Source organism: Pseudonaja textilis, chromosome Z, assembly GCF_049901715.1.
Source record: "Pseudonaja textilis isolate UNSWEBS1 chromosome Z, rPseTex1.2, whole genome shotgun sequence".
NCBI classification, from domain to species: domain Eukaryota; kingdom Metazoa; phylum Chordata; class Lepidosauria; order Squamata; family Elapidae; genus Pseudonaja; species Pseudonaja textilis.
This window is the reverse complement of record NC_142008.1, coordinates 37,045,368-37,067,917: the sequence shown is the minus strand read 5'-3', so window position 1 is coordinate 37,067,917 and position 22,550 is coordinate 37,045,368. Positions and strand designations below refer to the sequence as shown.

General features: G+C 35.1%; 1 protein-coding gene across 3 annotated transcripts in view; it reads left to right on the top strand.

Moving 5' to 3' along the window:
- The window catches only part of IGF2BP3 (insulin like growth factor 2 mRNA binding protein 3), a 63,465-nt gene that overhangs the window by 13,451 nt on the left and 27,464 nt on the right, over positions 1 to 22,550 (top strand). For all 3 annotated transcript variants that reach the window (XM_087916498.1, XM_087916497.1, XM_026706400.2), the window contains 3 exons: positions 15,111 to 15,159; positions 19,088 to 19,139; positions 19,227 to 19,290. In XM_087916498.1, coding sequence (XP_087772624.1) covers positions 15,111 to 15,159; positions 19,088 to 19,139; positions 19,227 to 19,290 — 165 coding nt within the window. The remainder of the gene's footprint in view (positions 1 to 15,110; positions 15,160 to 19,087; positions 19,140 to 19,226; positions 19,291 to 22,550) is intronic.

Below are 22,550 nucleotides of genomic sequence, written 5' to 3'. Positions count from 1 at the left end.
GAGCCTCATTTTGACTTGTTTTAAGGACATTACATCAAAGTTGGATCAGCCTGTAGTGTTTTTTTCCACTTTAATTTTGAGTGTAACTCCAAATCCAGACCTCCATGGGTTGCTAAATTTGATTTCCATTGATAATTTTGTGTGATTTTGTTGTCAGCACATTCCACTATGTAATGAACAAAGTAATAAGAATATTTCATTCATTCAGATCTAGGATGTCTTATTTTTATATGATGGTTATTTTTATGTATGTTGCTTCATTAGATTATTGTACTCTGCTCAGACACTTCACTTTTAATGAGATAAACATCCATAAATCTAACAAATACCAAATAAACATCAGAGAAAAGAATTTCAGGGAGGAACATTCAGGGTGGAAATCTCCCCCTTTGTACTTTTTATATATTTTATTGCCAAATCATCGTTCATCTCTACATCAGAATTCTCTCACTTGATATCTGTTGTGTTCTAGTCATTTTGAGTGCGTGGTTTGTATATTGCTATGGATTTGGGTTATTGTCTGACTTTCTTAGCACTCCTTTCTCACTGACTCAGCTGTGGAGGAAGATGAAATTAAAGATTACCCAGTACAATCAGGAAAGAGAATAATGTTCTTTTCTAGTAGTCCAAATCACAAACTTCATGATCTGAAAAACATTTCCAGATCAGAAAATGGGTACCATTTTTCTATCTGGGACTAAAAAAATGCTCGTTTTCAGGAGTCCATTACATCTGTTCCTTTTATGTTGATATTTTCTTAGCATTCTATTTTTGTTATCATATTCATAGATTGCATTGATTAGAGTCATGAGAAATATTTTGTAAAGATAACAGGCCTAGAGAGAAAGATGGTCAAAGATGAGTTTTTGGAAATGAAGTTAATAATTTGAACTAATGTCATTTTCAGTTACCTTATACTATATATGATGCTCAGGATAATCCTTGCTTGAAGCAAATGTAGCCATATGTTTTTTCACTCACCACAGTCATTTGGGCATTTTCTACTGATAGTCCTAAAGTTCCTGTGTAAAACCATACCGAAAATTTAGCACACTTGTTTTAATAATCACAATTTTTATGGGCTTGGGTATGCAAACTATATGCTGAAACAGTCTGTATATCCTGCATAATGATACATTAAATGTTTTGGATGATAAAACTTACATGTATTTTTCAGAAAATTAATCTTTTGTTCATGAAATTGGTGCTAGGATTATGTGTTTGTTTTTAAGGACTAAATAAACCAAATAGCAAAAATATGATAAATCATGTAACAACATGTAGTTGTGAATCATAATAATATGTAGATAACAGAGCAATTTTTCTTCTTAGTTATTGCAAAGGGATTCACGGATTATATATGTAGTTAGATTTTGGAAGATGGATGATAGTTTTTCAATATATTTAAAAATATTACTGGGAATCTTGTGGCTTATGTGAGATTTATGCTATAAGAAGAGATGGAAAGCTTGCAGGTCATGTTTAATTTTGTAGTAATTTTGAATGGGAAGGAAAACTCGCAATCAAAGAAGCATCAGGACCACTCTCATCAACATTGAGAAAGCAAGCCACTAGTATATAAAATGAGAGCAAACCCCACTCCCTTCTAGCATTGATTAAGTTACCTAGGTTGGTAATGAAATGTATGCAAGAAAACAACCAAGCGCAGAGGATACCAAGGAGCCACACAATATATATGTCATTTTTAATAGTGATAAGTGTTAATACGGTTTCAAAGTCATGGTACAATTGTGGTTCAATGCACATAGTTATGAAAAGTTTGAAAAAGAATATGATAGAAGATCATCATGAACAAAAATGGAGAAGATAGCAAATCTTGAAGTTTCCTTTCTTACACTATTTTCTCTATTCCTTTCTCCTGCCTTTTTCATTTTTAATTTTCATGACAGAAGGTATGTTTTTGGTTACAACAGAATAGAAAGTGTGATTGGTAAATTTAGATTTAGGTCCCAGCCAGTATGTTTCAAAAGGCAGCTTAATTAATTCCAATGTATGTGCCTAAGAGGAATTGACCTTCTGCTCTGTGCACACTGGAAATCATTTCTGAAATTGAATCAAAGCATCTGTGTTACAGCACAGTGAGAATAAAAAAAAAAAATAAGTGTGTGCCTTGGGCATGTCTAAAGAAACTATTTGGCTTCCATCCAAATTGTACTTATAATTGAGCAAAAAGACTTGCAAGTTTCTAGTGTAATGTTTTATTTAAAAAAGTAAAAAGTGAGGATGGTAACTATCCAAAATTGAAATTAAGAGATAAAGCATGTAAATTTCAAAAATTATTATACAGAATTTATTTTCAGTGCTTTAAGAATAGTATGTCAACAAGGGATTGTACACACAGATGCTTTAGAAAGGTCATTTCACAGCATCTTTGTCTTTAGAAAAATATTTTAAGTGCTGAATATACTGTTCTGGGAAGTAGGTCTGGTCTTGTTCTTTCAGGTACATTTTTAATCTAAGGCAGAAAAATAATGATAAAATATAAGAAATTTAAGTAAAATACCATTATGATAAAACAAATGTTCACAAATGAGCAAAGACAATAGGAATTATATTGTGCAAATCAGTAAATGAAAGCATGAGATACTTTAAACAAATGTTTCTACTGAAATATATTTATGCATTTGTAATAATTAACTCTCAGGGAAAGTCTTTTTCATCAGATATAAGGACATGAGCAGGCAAGTACACAAGGAAGTTATCCATAAGAAATACTGAGACCAGATTATTTAGGATGTGGTAGTGTTATTGATAAATGCTTGGAATTCCTCCAAAATAAAAACTAAGTCGTCTGCAAATGCTTGGAATTTAAATGATTCTTTCTTGATTTCTAGATCTTTTTGTGTTTTTTTTCCTGATTATCCTTGTTAACACTTCCAGGATTAGTATGAATAATAGTGGGGATATATAGGGCATCCTTGTCTTGTTCCTTTCTGGATTTTATTTTATTTTATTGTCATCTCTCTGTTTATTATTATTTTGGCTTCTTGTTTGGAATATGTTTTATTTTGGAGGAACCACAACAATCGGGGCCGAAACTTATAAAGATACTAGAAGATTATTGTGTGATTAAAAATAAAGAAAAAATCAAAAATGACAGTCAAGAATATGACGAACAAACAAAAAGAAAACCTTGCCAAGGGAATAGATATTCAAATAGTTAAAAGAAATGAAATATTTAGGGATTAACATGTTGGCAAGATGCACAACAGCCAAAGAGGATAACTATGGTAAATTAGTGAAACAAATAAAAGAAGATCTGGAAAGATGGAGATATCTGAGGCTTTTCCTAATGGGTAGTATAGCTGTAATCAAAATGAATGTATTGCCAAAACTACTTTTTCTGTTCCAAAATATACCCGTAAAACTAGATAATTTTGGGGGGGAAATTTGAATAAAATGACACTAAATTACATATGGCAAGGAAAAAAAACCTAGGTTCAAATTAAAACTCCAACAAGAAGCTAAAGAAAGAGGTTTTAGCTTACCAGATTGGAAATATATTATCAAGCAGCAAAGCTCACCTGGGTGAAAAAAATTGGATAACCTTAAAAAATAGAAGATTACTATCACTAGATTGGCATGCATTTTTGTGGTATGGCACGGTGCACATATATATTTTCAAAGACATCATATTAGATAAACATTGTTTATGGTATGGAGTAAAGTCAAACAGCAAAATTATATGGAAATTCCAGCTTGGTTATCCACTTTAGAGGCGTTATTTGAACCAGTAAAAAATTATCACATACAAGGATATTATAAATGGAAAAAGGGAACTGAAGTCCAGACAAGAGCTAAAAGAAGGGGTAGAATTGGAATGGTGGGCCTACTTACAAATTCAATCAAAATATGGGAAAGACCCAAAAGAATATGGGGGATTAGTTGACAAGCCACAACAGTAGATGCAATTATATTGGGGACAGACAAAAAATTGATAAGGAAAATTGATATAAATTGATAAGGAAAATTTATAAATTTTTATTGAATTATAAGATAGAGGAGAAACAGGTAAAGAAAACGGTGGTATGGGTCAAAAAATTTGGACATAATATAGATTTGGATAAATGGCAAGCACTATGGGAGCAAAATAAAAAGATAACATTGGCCACATTGTATAAGGAAAATTTATATAAGATGTTTTCCAGCAAAATTGGCTAAAATGTATAAAAACTTGTCACCAAACTGTTGGAAATGTGTAGATTATGGACCAGAATTACTTTTACTTGGAATCATGACAGAAAGATATAGTAAAGAGGAGATTATCTAATTGTACACATTATCACGGCAGCAAGAATGATTTTTGCCCAAAAATGGAAAGATAGAAAAATTCTCAATGAAAGTAAGGTGATAAAGAAGATATTGATATGTGCTGAAATGGATAGATTGACTCTGGAATTAAAAAATAAAGATGAGACAGAATACTACAAGATATGGAATAAATTTTATCAAAGGTGGGTTAAAAAAGGAAGGACCCAGAATAAAAAGTAGAATCTGTAGAATGGGTAATTACGGATAGAAACGAATTGTATAAATGTATATAAAATATGTATTATATATTATAACATGTATGGCAAAAAGGAATGTCAGGAAGATTACACCGTGTCCAATGTTTTAATAATTTAATCAATAAAATATGTTAAAAAAGATAAATGCTTTGAATTGTGCTCAGAAGACTTAAAAATTTCAGAAAAAAACAGATGATTCCATGTACAGAAAAATATATAACTCCATTGTTACTGCCACACTCTGAACTAGTTGAAGTTTCAGACCATAGTTCAGTACTTGCTCAGTGTCACTCACATTGTCCATTTAAGTGTAACCAAGGCATGTTTCACCAAGTTACATTTGGCTTTTTGGAATATAGTGCTGTTTAAAACTTTGTGAAACCTTTTGAATTTTCAATATTTCTGCATGAAGCCGACTTAACATGTCCTCTCCTCTCAAATCCTAAAACTAGAAAAAGATAATGCAGTTAAACAAATACATCAAAAACAGTGTATACATATGTATTCATTGATTTATTGAAAATGATCGAAAACTACATATTAGTGTATTGCCAAAGTATGTGACCCTCCAGGAATACAGAAAGTACTTAATTCATATCAATTCATTTAGTGATCACAGACATGATATTCTGCTGACTAAAATCGGAATTCCAATTTTTTTTGGAAGTCGCCCCCCAAAAGGAACAGCTTGAGGAGAGGCAGAGGCACAAGTCTTCTGACGGGGCTCCTCCCATGGAGGATTGGTGGCAGCGGCGGCAGCTTGAATTACCCTGCCCCGCCATCTTCTCCAGCTGGGAAGGAAGCCCTAAGGCTCCCTTCCCAAAGAAAGTGAGTCTAAGGCTGGCGGTTCATGGGGAGAAGGCGAATTGGCACCTTTCTTGCTGCTCTGAGCGGTTTAGCTAACCTCGCACTGGCTGGCAGCTTCAGGGAATGAATAGAAGCCCTGTCCCTTGGGTAATTGCGGGAGCACCACTGTGCTCCCCTGCAATGACTGGAGGAGCCACTCAGCGCGCTGGCGGAACATCCCTGCTCTGTTCAGTGGAGGAGATTCCCCGAGGAGACCAGAAGCACGAGGTCAAAGGATGCAGGGGGGGAGCCCTGGGAAACACAGGCTCTGTGCTCCGTCCCTTCACCAAAAATGCCCTTGGGGAAACTACTTGTCCTGGCTAATAAAGTAATAATTTTAAAAAAGCGTCCTGCGTGCCCTTAGGGTCCCCAGCATTTGCCTCGCTGCAGAGGCTGCCAAGCCGAAGGAGCAGGGGGGGAGCGGCGAGGTTTACTCTGCCTGGGGTTCGGGGGATGGGGCAGTCCGTTCCTGATTGGAAAAAGCTCACCTGCAAGGTCATTTCTTACCGCAGCGTACAAGAAGGGAGTAACTCAAGGTGGAAGTGGCTTGGGACCAGGTTATCTATTGCCGGTCACATCTACCTGACCCACTAGAGCTGGGAGGTAAGGAAACATCAGGTGTTTGGGACCAGGATTTTCATCATCAATAATATGGTTATAAAGTTCAGGGTCCCATTGCATAGTGACAGCAATCCTGGCAGTGCCCATTGCAGTCATTAAGTGAGGAGGATGAGTCATTAAGCCCACTTGCCAAGCAAAGTCGATGGGGAAGGCAGCAGGGCGTTTCAAGTTCTGCTCTTTGCAAACTTTTCCTTGGGTGGTTCACAATTTGGCCAGAAGGCTTGGTGGGTGGGTGTTACTTCAGGGTTGGGGGTGATGGCATTGTGTGAGTGGAGCAAAGAGGGGGTGTGAAGCACAAGTTCAGCCAAGCAAGTGGGGCTGCTAGTGTCCACCCCTGGCCTGATCTTAGGGTCTCCTTGGGAGAAAGAGCAGGAGGAGTAGGGGTGGGTTTCTGGGGGCTGGCAGGGGCTCGGGAGAACATCTCCGTGGTGGCTCCCTCTTTCTGGAACATCATACCCCACACCCCCCTGATTAGACTGGCTGTCACTCTGACACTCCTCTGGAAGGCCCTGAAAACTTGGTTCTGCCAGTGGGCCTGGGGAACCCAGAGCAGAATGGAGGCCATTAATTGGTTAGTATGAATGTGTGTTGTCGGTAGTGTTGGTGTTGTGTGTGTGATTTCTTGGCGCGCGGCACGGGGTCTCTTGGCCAGTCTCGAAAGAGTGCACGCAGGGTGGGCGGTGGAGACGCGGGAGCGAATGCGAGAAGGAAGCGAACCTCGTTGCAAAGTTTTGCCTGATACTCTGCTAAAGCTTCAAGGGGGCGTTGCCAATTTAATTCCCACCGGGGCACTGCGCGGACCACGGCGGGTGCTTAGGCAACCCCTGCACCCCTGGCTACTTTTCAGATTTTTTTTTTCAGAGGGGAATATCATGCCTGTGATCATTCAAAGTTACAACCGCATAGAAAACGACTGTTTTCACACTTAATCACCATCGTAGCATCCCCATGGTTACATGATCAACATTCAGACACTTGGCAACTGCCTTACGACGGTTGCAGTATCCCGGTGTCATGGAATCACATTTTGTGACCTGACAAGCAAAGTCAATGATTCTCACTTGACAACTGTGTGACTAATTTAACAACTGCAGTGATTCAGTTAATTGTTGCAAGAAAAGTTGTAAATTGGGGCAAAACTCACTAAAATACCTGGCTTAGCAACATAAATTTTGGGCTTAGTTGTGATTGTAAGTGAAATACTACCTGTATCAGATCATTTAAAGGGGAAAATAGAGGCAACTGTTTCAGTCACAGGGATGATGATTTGGTAGGAATGTGGAAATCTTACATTATTTTAAAGAACAGAATTCTGGATATTCGCTATCTAATCTTCACAATCAAGGAATGTAGAAGCGGGTCATGGCTCAAATTATGGAAATTTCTGAGAATCTCCCCAAAACAGTTGATTCTCACCAGAATAAAATTGATTATAAAACTATTTCCAAAGATTCTAGGATTCCACTGCCAGACAGATTTTGTACAAATAGAGGGAATTTAAACCATTGTAACTCTTCCTCAGGAATGTCTACCAAGATCACAACAAAAGCAAGGCTTGTAATACTTAAGGAAGTTTCCAAAACCTCAAGAATAATGCCTAAGAACTTCCTGCTTTGAGCTTCCCCAAAGACGGACTGCTGACCGCAATTATGCGCAGCTTTGGTTCGTGCTTCGGCATCGGAGAGCCCCAATCCTTTGGATTCGGGGCAGAAGCTACCTCGTAGGGGTGGCAGAGAAAGGGGAGACCATCAGCTGGGTAGAGGGGAGTCACAAATCCCCTCCCCGGCTAGGCAATTGCTCCCTCCCAAAGATGCCTGAAGCGGTGGTCTAAAATGGCCACCCTGAAGGGGAAGATTAGACTGGAATAAGATTGTGCAGGAGAGAGAGAAAGAAGCAAACAGCAGGAGGAATGGGACAATATAATCAAATGGAAGATACCCCCAGGATTAACATTTCAAAGAATCTTTAAGAAAGGATCTAAGCAGCGAAGAGAAAGAGAGAAAAAAAAGGTGTGAATTGCTTTTGATAGCATCAGGGCCAAAAGGTAGAAGCTGGAGAAGGAACTATATAATCAACTTGGATAAGTATACTTTGATTTTATATTGACACTAATAAAGCTGAACTGTAGACCGTTAAAGAGGAAATTTAATATCAACTGGGTTTGATCTTTTTCTTATTGGAAAATTGTGGTTTAAAAAGCTCTGAATAATAGAAAAGAAAAAAGAAAAGAGGGGGCGAACACTTAGCACAATAAAGAGTGCCATCTCAGTTAAACTCAACTTGTTTTTCTTTTAAAAAAAACTCTTGTTTCTTGAAATTGCATGGAAATTGATACAATAAAGCAAGAACTTTGAAAAATTGAAACATTGTAACAAAGAAAGAATTATAGGAAGATTCTGCCTTTGGATTAGTTGCTGATTCTGACATGAATTTGGCACTGGATTAGCGGAGACTTAAAAACTTGAGAGGAAGAAAAGTTGACTGTTGGAAATAAACTTTAAAGATACGATTTGGATTAAATTGTGAATCAGAAAGTTGTAAAATGACAATTTCTCTTCTGGCATTAAAAATGGAACTCATAAAAATGAAAGAAACACTACAAGAACGAGGTGAATCGCTGGGTTTTGCTTTAAAATTTATTGAAAATGCGGCAGCAGAATATGAACAACAAAGACAAAAGGCAGAAGAGGAGGTGGAGCAAATCATGGAAGAGACTATCTTTAGTGATCATCAAGAACCAAGAATTCTTGAAAGAAAGAAGAAAAGAGTTGGAAATAAATACAGGAGATTTAAGAAATTAAATAAAAAGGGGAATATCTGAAAAATTAAAAAAGGGAAAAAGAGTCAGCAGAAATTCAAAGGGCAAAAGGAAGCTATAAATAGAGAGAGGGATAAAAACTGGAGTGAAAGAACAAAGGAGAAAAGACGGGGAAAGAAGGGACAAGAAACAGGATTTGGAAACAAAGAAATATGGGAATTGTAAAAAAATGGGGAAATCCTAAATTGGACACAGACATAATGGATGATTATTATATAAAAAGGGGATTCTGCAGGGTATTGAGTGGTAATAGCAATAAATTTATAGTTACAAAATAGGGACTTATAGAATGACAAGATGGAAAAACAAAATTGTTATTTTTTTGGATAACGGAATCTAATGCTCTTCCTCTTTATGTAGAGAGATAATTGTAACAAATAATGGAATAAGTATATTATATATATTGAAATATTTGTAAGATTGGAATGTTGGCTTTTTTGGTTTAAATATGGAATTATTAATGGAATATGTGTATTAAATATATGGAAATAAATGACATAGGAGGAGAGCTGAAATGAAATTAACTTTAGGGCTTAGGATTGTTTTACTGTTTGAATGAGTAGATTAATATGTCCTTTTGGGGGGGGGGGGAATTTAATGAAATTTAAAAGGAGAAAAATCATGCAGAATCTGATTTATATATGCTATGTAGTTTTAAAGGGATTATTAAATTTAATGTTTTAGGTAATAATGTTAAATGTTTCAACGAGATGTAAAAGGGCAATAGAAGTAGCACTTAGACTTATATACTGCTTTATAGTGCTTTACAGCCCTCTCTAAACGGTTTACAGAGTCAGCATATTGCCCCCAACAATCTGGTCCTCATTTTACTCACCTCAGAAGGATGGAAGGCTGAGTCAACCTTGAGCCTGGTGGGATTTGAACTGCCAAATTGTAGGCAGCTGGCTGCAGCAGAAGTAGTTTGAGGTACTGTACTCTAACCACTGCGCCACAGAGGCTCCTTAAATAATTTTATTTTTATATAATTTCTTTACATAATTATATGCAGAAATATTGAAAATGTAAATGATTCACAATTTTTAAAAACCATTATAGATTCAGCCTAAAATGTCAAAAGTATACCTGCATAGAGTTACGCCTGAGCAATCTGATATTATCACAAACCAACAGAAATATATACTGCTAACTACTTCCTTTTAATAAAAGATATCGTATTGCAATAACTTTATTTATCTTCTGATGCTGGCAATGACATCAGGGAACTAAAATTCAGTCAGAGCATCCAAAAATCTTTTCAACCCAAATGTTTGGGAGGGACTGATTCAGTTCTTCTATGGCCTGTTTAGAATACAGTAGAAAGTAAAATCTACTGATAATAATCCACAAATTAATGAAAAGCCATTCCTAGATGAAGTCTCCTAGAAATGTTATGAATATTATGAAATCCTGTATATCAGAGTCCCCAACTTCCAGTCCATGAACCAGAATTAGCCCACAGCCTACCAGAGAGGATCACACAAAAGTGTGAAGCCCCATCTGTGAGATACAGGCAGCACATGAAACCACACCCCTTCTGGTCCACAGAAAAATCTATCTCCACGGAACTGGTCCCTGATGCCCAAAAGGTTAGGGACCACTGATCCCAAGAAGTTTTATAGTGGCACTTTTTCAATCCTATTCACAAAGAAGGGCTTTGCTAAAATTACCTCCCATAGGACAACTGATAAGATCAGCAATGTATATTAAGATTGACTGTACACCTGTCCTTTTAGGATTTAGTTTAAATTGTTACTGGGTATAGTCCTATTAAAATATATCAATATTTGGACAATTTTTTATTTCTGTACTTATTTGGTACAAGCATTTAAGAGTGGTATAATTTAAGCTTCCCCAAAAACTCATTACACAACTGCATGGATAAGATTTTTTTTTTGCCAAGTTGTACATCTTTAAGACGTGAATTCAGAGAAGAAAGAAAATATTTAGTGTTTTTCAATCATGAATTAATATTTCAATGTATAAAATCATGCCTAAACAATTATATGAAATCCTGCTGATTATTGGTGAATAATGTAATTATAAGTGCATTATTGTAACAAAACATCTATTGAATATTTACCAATTTACTATATATATATCAATAGAAAAATTAATGGAGATAGTGAATTATTGCATGAAAAATCTTTCACTTCTCAAATTACAATGATTATAACTCAGCATTAATTATTTTGGTGTCCTTATGTTTGATCTGATTACTGGTGACTATACGGACAAATGCCTTCCATCTTGACTAGTCCTTGTCTTAATCCACAGCCTTTCCTGGCTATTTCCACTGATATCATTGATCCCATTTGTTTATCTTATCTATTGTCTTTATTCCCTACTTCCCTTACTAGCTTACCAAATGCAGTTCTTTTTTGTACTCCATCCATTCACATTACATGCCCAAAATAATGTGAGTTTCTGCTTGCTAATAATTTGTCTCAAGGGAGCAGTCAGTCTGTATTTCCTTCAGGACTGAAACATTGGCTGTTCTTGTGCAGACTGTTCTTAGTAACCATCTCCAAACAATAATTCAAAGCTGTCTCTCTTTGTTTCTCAATGTCAAGTTTTCAGTCATACATGGCTGCAGGAAACTTGTTGAAACTATTCTGTTTTTGGTTACCAAAGGAGAATATTTATCCTTTATCAGCTTATCTAAGATCATCATGTCTTTCCTTATAACCAATCTCTTACTTGACTTCAGCATGTTATCCATCTGGTTTCTTTTCCTAAACACAAGAAAACAAGTGCCTAGCCCTAAATTTCTTCCTTACCAACTGAATCCACTAAATAAGCATACTTTATGATATCAGAGACCAGTTTTATCGGGTGGGAGGGATTTTGCACGCAACCTACCATGTTTCTCATATAATAAGGCCGGGTCTTATTTTTTTTGAGCCCTGAAAAAATGGCTAGGACATCTTTCTCCATAACTAGAAGTTATGGAGGTGGCTCCCTCACCCGAGAAGTGGCTGAAATGCTTCCACGGTTCCCGCTGCTGCTGCCGCTGTTGTTGGAGACAGTGCTGGCGAGAAAGGGACAGCTGCACTCAGCCTGGGCACTTGGAATGCAGGAACGGGCTGTGCACTGGGACTTTTGCAAACTTGCAGAGCCCGAGGCTGGAGCACCAAGGGTAACACCAGCAGAGACACTCGTTCGGCTCTTCTCATGCCCACTCAGCCGCTCAGAATTAAACCAAAATGCAGCGTGCGGCGCTCCCAGGTACCTCAAATTTTTTTCCTGTTACGGGGATGGGGGAAAAGCGGGAGCGACTCAGATGCTGTTGTTGGAGATGGCGCTGGTGAGAGAGGCGCCAGCACCGGAGGGAACCGTGGAAGCTATGGAGGCCTGAGAAGTGGCTGAAATGTTGCTGGACATCCACGCCGACACCACCCGCCTGCTGACCTGAGTAAGGGAACTCTCTGTGCTCCACCATGTTTGGCTGTAAGGAGCGGCTGATGAGGCATAGCTTCCCACGGGGCACTCCTAATGGAAAGTTCCCCCCACCTCCCCCCCCAATTTCACATGTTTTAAACTAGGCCTAAATTTGGGGGGAGGGGCTTAATTTCATTTTATGCCTAGAAAACATGCTGGGTCTTCCTATTGGGAGGGGGCATATTGTTGGAGAAACATGGTAGATTCTGTGCATGTGTAGATTAAACTTTGCTCAGTCACCTGCTGCTTATGCTACTCTGTTCCTAGCAGGCCTTGGACCAGTACTGGTCCATGGCCTGGAGGTTGCAGACCCCCTGGTTCATACTGTATACAGAATAAAATTTATTCTTCAGTTTTATTACGAAAAAATGTCATTCTTTTGAAGGTCCAATCTTTTCTTTTCTTGGAAGTACCAACCAACTTTGGTGAACCATCTGAGTATTTGTATCTTTCTTCAAATACCTGTTAAGAGCAACAATATTACAAAATCTGTATGTGTGTACACACACACACGCACCACACACACACATCAAACTCGCAAACAATAAATCACTCAAAAAAAGGCTGCATATTGTAGAAGTGCTGTTTCAGAAATGTGTAGTTCTTTGATGACAAAGCCTATGTAAAATGTACGGAGCCACTTTGGAATCACGTAAGGCTTTTAAATGTAACAGACTAATGAAGCTGTTCTACAAATTAATGTAAATGTTGCAAGTACTTAATATCAAGCAACTTTCCAGAGATAAATGAAGTTCTCTGAAGTGGTTTTTCTGCTTTAAAAATGACCATGAAGGAAAATAACACTTTCTTTCCAAGCTATACATTGTATTTAAGCCAAATGAGAATTGACAGTTCCCCAGGGCTGTACCTGTAGCAGATACTTTTTATCTTTCCTTCTGGGCTATATGCCATCAGCTAAACTATAGGAAGAAATCTAGAAGAGAGGGAGCAGCCAAGAAAATACAGTCTTAGGATTCGTCTGCCTGTCTTATACAAAAGAGTTAGATGATTTTTTATATTAAGAGCATTGTTTCAGTTTTCTCTTGTGCCATCTCTTTGCTGAACACCTCATTTTCACAAGCCTGTCTTATGTCTAAGTATATTTACTCATATTGTATAGCTGTACTATTATTATACTTCCCATCTTCTCTGTTGGTATCATGGTTATTATCGTTTGCATGTACACTGGGGCCTTTTGCTCAGGAGCTGAATTCCTTTTGTGTCTAATCACACTTGGCCAATAAAGCTCTTCTCTACTGTACATTATTGTGATGTTGTATTGTATCTAGAAGATACACATACATTTAATTTAATTGCTTTTTATATTCCAGAATAGATAGAACATAAATTCATACAAATACTGGGTTGATTGGTTGGTTGATAGTTTTCAGAACCCTTAATGTAAGATAAGGTGTAATACAATCTTAAGTTCCATGCAATTAATGCAGCTAGCTAGAATTTCTTAATTTATTTTCGTCTTGAAATGCTGATGCTTTGTTACATTTATGTAAAAGAGCAGGCTGCCCAGAAAATGGCAAACACAGGTGCTGCGTTTGTCTTGTCTCTTTAAATTCTCTCCTGATCAGCACTGCAACCTTGACTATAAAAGCTGTACTCAGAGACAGCTGGTTGTGGTGTGTAGGAGACAACAAGAAGAAGGTATGTCTTAGTAAAGTAGTCTGAAGCAGCTAGAAGGAGATATTTTTCTCTAGAATACTCAGTGAAGTAGCAGAACTCAAAAGGGATAATACCTGAAGTTGTAGGAATAGTAATAGCAGTGGGGAAGAATGGACTAGTGGTGAGTAGTGATCAATAGCTGTGAATGCATGTTTGTGTGTATTGCCTAGGGATCTATTTCTTGTTGGCTCTTTTGTGTTTGGAGCTCAGTAAATTGGGTATAGTTAAAATGTGACAAATTAGAAATATCTTCAGCATTCTTGCTTTATCTCATCTCCCTCTCTCTAAAGAAGAAAGAAAATATTAGATAAGTAAAAATAATAGTACAGAATTTAATACTGGATATATCTTCTAAAAACTTACTGAAGTTTTCTTGCTGGATTTTTTGTAATAGATGTAATATATAATAGAACAGAAATTGCAAAAAAAATTCAAGGACTTTTTGTTTCAAAGCATTGATACCTATTATATCCAGTATGTTTTACTCTTATGTGTGTTTATTTATGACTTTAAAACCCATTCATTTCTTGGATGGTGCTATAACATGATTCTGTGTTCTGGTAGGTCCTTGAGGATACAAGGTACATGAGTTTGAGAATAGATACTTTCATTTTTGGCCAAAGCAGTTATGAGACGAGTAAAAAAAATATTGTAAGATCTTGCTGTACTGTTAGAGATAAAAAGCTTTCATATCTGGATGTGTGTTTAAGAACAGATGAGAATGTAATAGTCAATCAGAATATGAGAGACATGAAATCTTTAAAATTTAAGTGCTAATTAAATTGATGCCATTTTGGGAACTTCAGTCTTGGCAATAAATGACAAATTATTGTTTGTAAGTGCCCAGAATCACTGAAAGTGGGCAGCCATACAAATCCTCTAACTAAACAAACTTTTATAAGTGTAAAAAGCAGTTAATTTCATATCTAAACTATATGCATGGGGAAGTTATATTGAAAGAAATGAATTTCTAGAAATCAATATTAGTACATCAATACAACAGTATGAAAAGCAGTATCTTAGATAGTCCATTTTGTTGGATGTTTTTAAAGAAGCTTGAGATAGGACAAACTTTCTGTCATAATATTTTCCCCATATATTGTTTGAAATATTCAGTAGTGCTTTAAATTTATAAATTGTCTTAACAATATTTCTCTCCCCACCCCAACTTCTATCACTAGGAGTCGAAAACTTCAAATCCGAAATATTCCACCACACTTGCAGTGGGAGGTAGGCATTCATCTTTAAATGTTAAATTTTCAACCTGTTTATAAGAGGATAAATTGATGGTATGCCTTTTGCCTATCAACTTGCCTCTTGTTCTCTCACTTTTTTCTCTTCTAACTCTTCGCATATGCAAAATTTGACAACAGTTTTTTGTTCTCGAGATGTTAGTTTACAACTTTGAACTACAGAGACATCCAAGTATTTATTTCAATTGCCCTCAATTGGACAGTTGAAGTTAAATGGAGGGAAATTACAGTTAAATGTTTTCAGAGTTATACAGTGCAATCCTCGGTGATTCTGATTTATTCCCATTTTAAAGGCTCGTTAGTGCTTTCCTGATCTTTAGAAACATGAACATTGTGATGGAATTTGTATAATTAATTTTCTGTCTCTAAATATTTTCAAAGCAACATGCTGGCTGAAGATTTTATAAAATCAGGATAGAAATTATCACAACAATATGAAAATACCTTTCTATTTGTGCCTCTTTCTCATGCTGTAGTTCTCCCAGATATATTTTGTAAAATTTATATTTGTTTGCCTAAATAATATATTTGATAGGTTTTGGATCCTGAAGAGCTGTTGAAGTCTTTGAATATTTGTATTTATCAACAATAGTATCTTATTATTCCCCATTTCCCCCAATTTTTAGGGAGACTGTAACGTGTAATAATAGTAGGATGTGTCAGTTGTGTCAGTAAAAATAAAATACTTAAAATATCTGGAAAAAACAGAATTTTTCATATAATAGTGGTAACACATTGAAGCAGTTGCCATTAAAACATTCTTATAGAAAGGTAAAAATAATGTGACATAGTGGGAAAGGAATTTAATTGAGATGAAAGAAGGTTCATAAAATAAAATTAGTGTATATGCAGATTTATTAAAGATAGGCAGCTAAGTACCCACAGGTGGTGTCTCACCTATATTTATATCCTAAAGCTTGCATGCAGCTTTATTGACAAATTACTTTTGAATGCATGAAATTGTAAGAGATTGTATATATACATTCTATACACATACCATTTAAATAACTGGCATTAATGCTATGAATTGAAATCTCTACTAAGCCTTACAGATCTGAAATAAATATACCATATATCACAATTTGTACATAATATGCATTAAATATGATGTGTTGAACAAATCTGGGATCATAAAGAGCAACCAAGTTTGTATGCTTTGTGATTTGTTTACTTGACAACATTTCAACAATCCCCAATTTGATCATGAGTATTCAGTGTCTATATTGAGACAATTAGCTCTGGGGCAGGAATGCTTCCTGCTTCATGATGTTTATATGTAAGAAACTGCTTAAAAGTTCATAAATTCTTTCAAATTTTAAATATTTTTGCATAAATGTGACCACAAACATCTATTCTCCATATGAATTCTAAAAGTAGATAAAAAGAAAACAGATAAACAAATTTGGGATACACATTCTTAATCAGCTACCTAAGATACAAGAAGCATTTGACTGCAATTACTGAGCAAAAAGCTAGAAATGATGCAACTAACTCCTGAATCGAAAGAGTGATTATTATTTTTTAAATGTGGGCAGTTAAATTACTTGTTTATAAAATAAATGGACAATGCATAAAACATTACTGTTATTTGTTCATTCATTTTCTTTATGTAGAACTCACATGAAGAACACACAGATGCTCAAAAACTGAGGAAATCTAAAAGGGCTGTTACATTTTCACAGAACTATATGTTTGATTTCAATACTTAAAATATTAATACAGTATTTGCTTAGGTAGCTCTTTGTTAAAGATAATTGTGGCTTTTGAGTGGGTATAGGGTAACACTGTTTATAATACTGTATGACTTGGCTTTCATTATCTGATTAATGAAAGCCTATAGTATAAAAACTGCAGCTTCTTGTGTGCAAGAAAGGTATCTGTGTTATAACAAGAGGAGATCCCAATTAGACAAATGCTAGAGTTCCTACATAAAAAAGGAATACATTATTTTCTAGCTAGAATAAATACTCACACAAACAAACTTTGCTGTTCAGTTGCTCATCAAGATTAGTATCTCACTACCAGCTTGGCTAGAAATTCTGTTATTGCCCAACAAGGCTGCTGATGTAAAGATTGAGAGGCAGACGAACAATTTAGACAAAATTTGTTTTTGGAGTTAAGTTAGAGGGCTTGTTTTTTTAGGAATAAAAGTAAAATATTGCACTTGATAAAATCAAATAGGAATTGGGAGTAGTTATAAAGCATAAGAAAGGTCTAGTTAGTAAGGAAGTTAGAATACCAGTACAAATATTTCTCATGCTTTTCTTGGATTTATTCATGTATATTGATTTAAGATGTGAATTTAGAGTATGAGGCTAGAATTACTAAGGTTATGATTTGAGATTTAGACAAGAATATAAATTCCTTGGTTATTTTTCTTTGTTTTGTTTTTGCATTCAATCTTTAGTATTTTTGTCTTTATAGAATGTTGCTTATATTGGAAATGGTTTTCACATTTACTGATGAAAAGTATGTCTATTTATAAACTGATTGCACTTAATTTCTCCCCATCCTTCCACAAAGACAGAATGTAAGAATCATGATGGATTAAGCTAATATTAGACAAAGATTAGTATTCAAAGGAAGGTACTGTGTCTGATTCAAAAATAATGGCTGGATTCAGGTTTAAATTTGCATCCCATTGACTTTGGGTGTTTATTGTAGACATGAATTAAGTGTTAATCTAACCAATTGTTTTCTTCTTTTGAAGGAGTGGGTAACCAGTAGGCATATGATTTTTCATTTCATTTCTTCAGCTTAATTTAAAACTATGCTTATTATAATTCATGTTTTAGTGATCAGCTTCAAGGCATTAGGAAAGATGCTTTTGATAGGTTAAAAAAGACTGTAAATATATCCAATAAAGTCCTTTCAAGAGGTTTCCTTCTACATAAACCTTATTTGTTGCTTGACCAGACTAGGTTGCACTTGTAAAAGGGAGTAAGGTGAATTCTTATTTAAAATGAATGAAGAGAAGCCAATCTTGCCTCAGAAGACTATTCTTTCTGTCTCTCTCTATGAAGTATTTAAGTCATGGTAAAATTGCTAGCTATTGTAAAATTTAAAAATAATTATAACTACTGATTAAGCCCTGCCTGACTTGAAAGGTTACATTCCAGAATATGTAAGGAATTTTTCAGCCTAATGAAGTTAAAAAAATAATCACTTGCTTGTTGCTTTCCCATCCCCTTTTAAGCACACTAACTCAATTCAGCTTGCTTTTCAATAAATATTCCTGTAAATATTGTAACTAATTGTAAATACTTCTATATTTATTTATCAAAATATATTATCTATTGTCTATTAAATTCTTGACTATAATAAGCAGTTGAAATATTTTTTTAAATACCATTTTAATACAATTTTAAAAACCATTTTTCTAAATAAGCATGGTTTATTTTGAGTTTGAAGAAAATTATAGCAATTAGAAAGCCTGCTTCAATATGTGCTGATTTAAGACTCAAGCCTACTTTTTCCTGTGTTAATCCTGTGTGAAGAAATGTAACTTAAATGGTCTGTGTTCAATTGTATGTAATGTATTAGACATCTTTGCAGTCCCTTTAATTTTGTTTAAACTTGAATAGGACAAAGATTTCTTTAGTATGCATTTAAAACAAAATCAGTATGCTAAACTGTTATGGATATAATCTAATTCTATATTTATCTACTCAGAAATAACTACATACAATTATCGGATTCATTTAATTCCTGGGGATCAAATTGAATGTAGAAGCTTCATATTCAGAAATAAAGATTATTAAATTTAAGAAAAACACAGAAAAAGCTATGTCACTAACTCTGTAAAACCCAAACATAATGGGATTTATATATATTATGCTGAAAGGTTATTATATAACTGTATAACTTGTGCAAAGTTTACATTGTACTTTGTTTCTTTTTAATAGGTCTTGGATGGTTTGCTGGCACAATATGGAACTGTGGAAAACTGTGAACAAGGTGGTATAATATTCAAATAGTTTTTTAAAGGAAATGATCAAAGGAAGTTTTAATTTATTTTTTTCAATACATCCTTTTTTATTCTAGTGAATACTGACACAGAGACTGCAGTAGTAAATGTAACATACGCCAATAAGGACCAGGCCAGGCAGTAAGTTCTCATTTATTTATTCTTAGTTTTTTTTCCGTTTAAAATAATTTTTCTCTTAGTGTTAGCATTTGGTACAGTCTCTTATTTGTCATTTATTTGATATTTACTTTTTAAAATAAAAATACTAAGGTTACACTCTTTATCCAACTGCTTATATGTAACCCTGCATGTTGAGCTTAGCTGGATTATCTTTTGAATAGAAACATATCTAGTTGCACTGGAGAATTGCACTTGTAAACTTTTATGAGGGAGTAAGGTGATTTAACATCAAACATCACCCTTGTTAATTGATGTATTCAGTTTCCTGATGTCTCTGGCCAGATGTCCTCTTAAGAAGACTTGATCCGTGTAAATGAAAAATGCTCAGATTGAAGACAACTATAGAAGGATTTGAGTTTCGATGAACACTCATAGAATTTCTTTTTAATAGTAAGAAAATCAAACTTTGGGAAGATTATAGTGTCTTAAAGCAATTGAAAATGGTTGGCATTTGCCTAAAACGGAGGTATTTCTTCTGGTTTATATAACATAACCCTGTACACCTCCACAGATTCCAATTTGACCCTTATTTAACTCTGGGTTTACTGTACTTTATTATTATTTTAGATGCAAGCCTTTTTCACTTTCTAATTAAATATTTCAATATTGCTGAATTGGAAGCAATAAAACCTTCATCTGAATATTCACTGACACTTTATTAGATTTATAAGGCCACCTGATCAAAAAAAGACAATGTGGCATGTAAAATTAACACTGTAAAACCAAACCAAAGAAGTAAATGCAGAAATACCAACATATTACTGTAGAGAGGTGTAGAAGTTAGAAAACCCATTCATCCTTTATTGGATTTGCTATTTTATGTCTGTAGTGGTTTATTGAATGTTTGGTGGAATTTATAATTTAAAATCTCTTCTGCCACAGATGCACACATTAACATAGGAAACTGGACTTCTAGTTGGTATAGCTGGTTATATAATGTAACCACAGTTCAGAATTGGCTATTACTCTAATAGAAACAAATTCTACAGCAGTAGGCATCAGTAAAAGTTATATTTGTCTACATGCTCTGCCCTATTTTTGTTAAGTCAAGAATACTTAAAATCACACTGAGGAGTCACATTTTATGGTATACAGATAGTTCTCAACCTACAAGTGTTTGTTCAGTGACTATTTGAAATTATGATGGTACTGAACAAAGGTACTTGTGATCCCTGCCCAAAGCTATGGCTGAAATAAAACATGATCACATGACTCTGAAATGTTGCAAATGAATATAAATGCAGCCATTTTGTTGAGTATCCATAGTGCAGTCATGTGAACACTGGGTGAGGAAAAGAACTGTTGTAACTTGTCATAAGTTCCCCAATTTCTGAACCAAAAAAGCTTTTTTGATGAGAAGTGAAACGTTTTTAAAGAAAACACCCAAGAATGTCCAGTAACTTTTTGGGAAAAACACCTCTGGGACAACCACAACCTGGATGATTGAGAATATCTGTAGATAAGTTCCTTTTTTCTTAAAACACTGACTGGTTATAAATCAAAAACTACCTGTACAGCCGTTATAATATAAAAGTATTATTGGTGATAAACAGTTGTAGAAAGGATACATTAACTTTTCAAAAAATGTGATATGGACCCAAAGCTGCATTAAAGAAAACCATAAAATTACAAATGGAGATGTGAAGAGATACCTGCTTATGCACAACAATTTTAGTACTTGGGTATATTTTTTTCAATTTTATGACTTATAATATTTTGATGTCTACATTTGCTTGGTAAATCTGGTGTCATTCCACTACAGAAGGAAAATATTAAAATGGAACTATGTGCCACCTAGTGGCTAACTGAAATTAATAATTTAGTTTCCTTTTTTTTTCCTGTATGGTTCCCTACACATTTACACTTGCTTTTTGCAATAATTTAGTGCTATGGACAATTTTCAAAGAGCCTTTATAGAAGTAAGGTTCCTAGAATTGTGTGTTGTAAGAGTTGTATCAGATCATTTCCCTACAAGGAACAGTTTGCCTGTTAAAGTTAGAAGATTCTTTAGTAGACCTTGCTTTCAGTACATATGTCTCTCAAATGGGTGCAATTTTGAAGTAAGCTGCTGTTCACATTGGGTTCTGTCTCTTGTCTCTGGGAAATACATATGTGGGTGCATGCATGTGGACTAAAACTTTAATGCTGAATCATAGATATTTAATGATTTTTTTTTGTAGTGTACTATGATTTCAAAGTCATAACAATTTTCCTAAATTCACTTTTCATATAAGGTGAGCTAGTTGTTTGGTTAGGTTTCAAATGTACCATGACTTTTAAAAAAGTTACAAATTGGCCAGTACTAATCAATTGATAATTTCAATTAATTTATACATTATTGTAAGTAGATATTTGCCTAAGTGAGTAACACTTGCCCCCAGGCTGCCAGGTGCAGTTCATGAACAGCTGCATATAAGCAGAAAAAAGGGGAAAGAGCAAGTTTGCCAAGACAGATTGGCTGCTTGCCCTTCAAAAGAAACAAAATAAGGATGCTTTCACTACTTGTATTAGTCCTCTTGTCTGAAATGAGCTTGGTATGAGTGAAGGCTTAATGTTATAATATGTTGCTATACTGATTCAAAAATGATGGAGGAAGCAGGAATTGTTCGGTTATGAAGACAAATGGTTTAAATAGACCCATAATAATATAAATAGGGAACTCTGAGAAACCCATGTTTGAGTTGAGAGATGTTGGATTAGATATTTTATTTGTATATAGGTTTTTCTAAAACTTGGTGATTTGGGAAAGGCAGAGAAGGAAAAAAAGAAACCTCTTTCCCTTCCTATTCATGCAGGATTTGTAGTTCAAATTAAAAGGCAAATTCTTCACTTACGAGCATGCAATAAAACCTTACTTTCAGATTTGTTGTCTAAACAGTTATATAATGTGAAGGAAAAAGCAGAAAGGAAGATGAAAGAATGACAATTCAAATTTAGACAACTAACTCAGAATTATCTTTGAATGATCACAGCTAAGATTGGCAACTCTGCTTTGTATTGTTTCTAAGTAAAACGTGAACTTGTCCAACTTCCAACTTGAGTTCTATCATTGTTAAGTAAATCGCTCGTGGTTGCTAAGCATAGTCACATAACCACAACTTGTGACTTGCTGCCGGTTTTCCCAATGACTTTGTTTGTTGGAAGCCAGCTGAGAAAGTCACAAAAGGTATGATTACATAACAGCAGGACATTTCAAATGTCAGAAATGTGCACCAATTGCC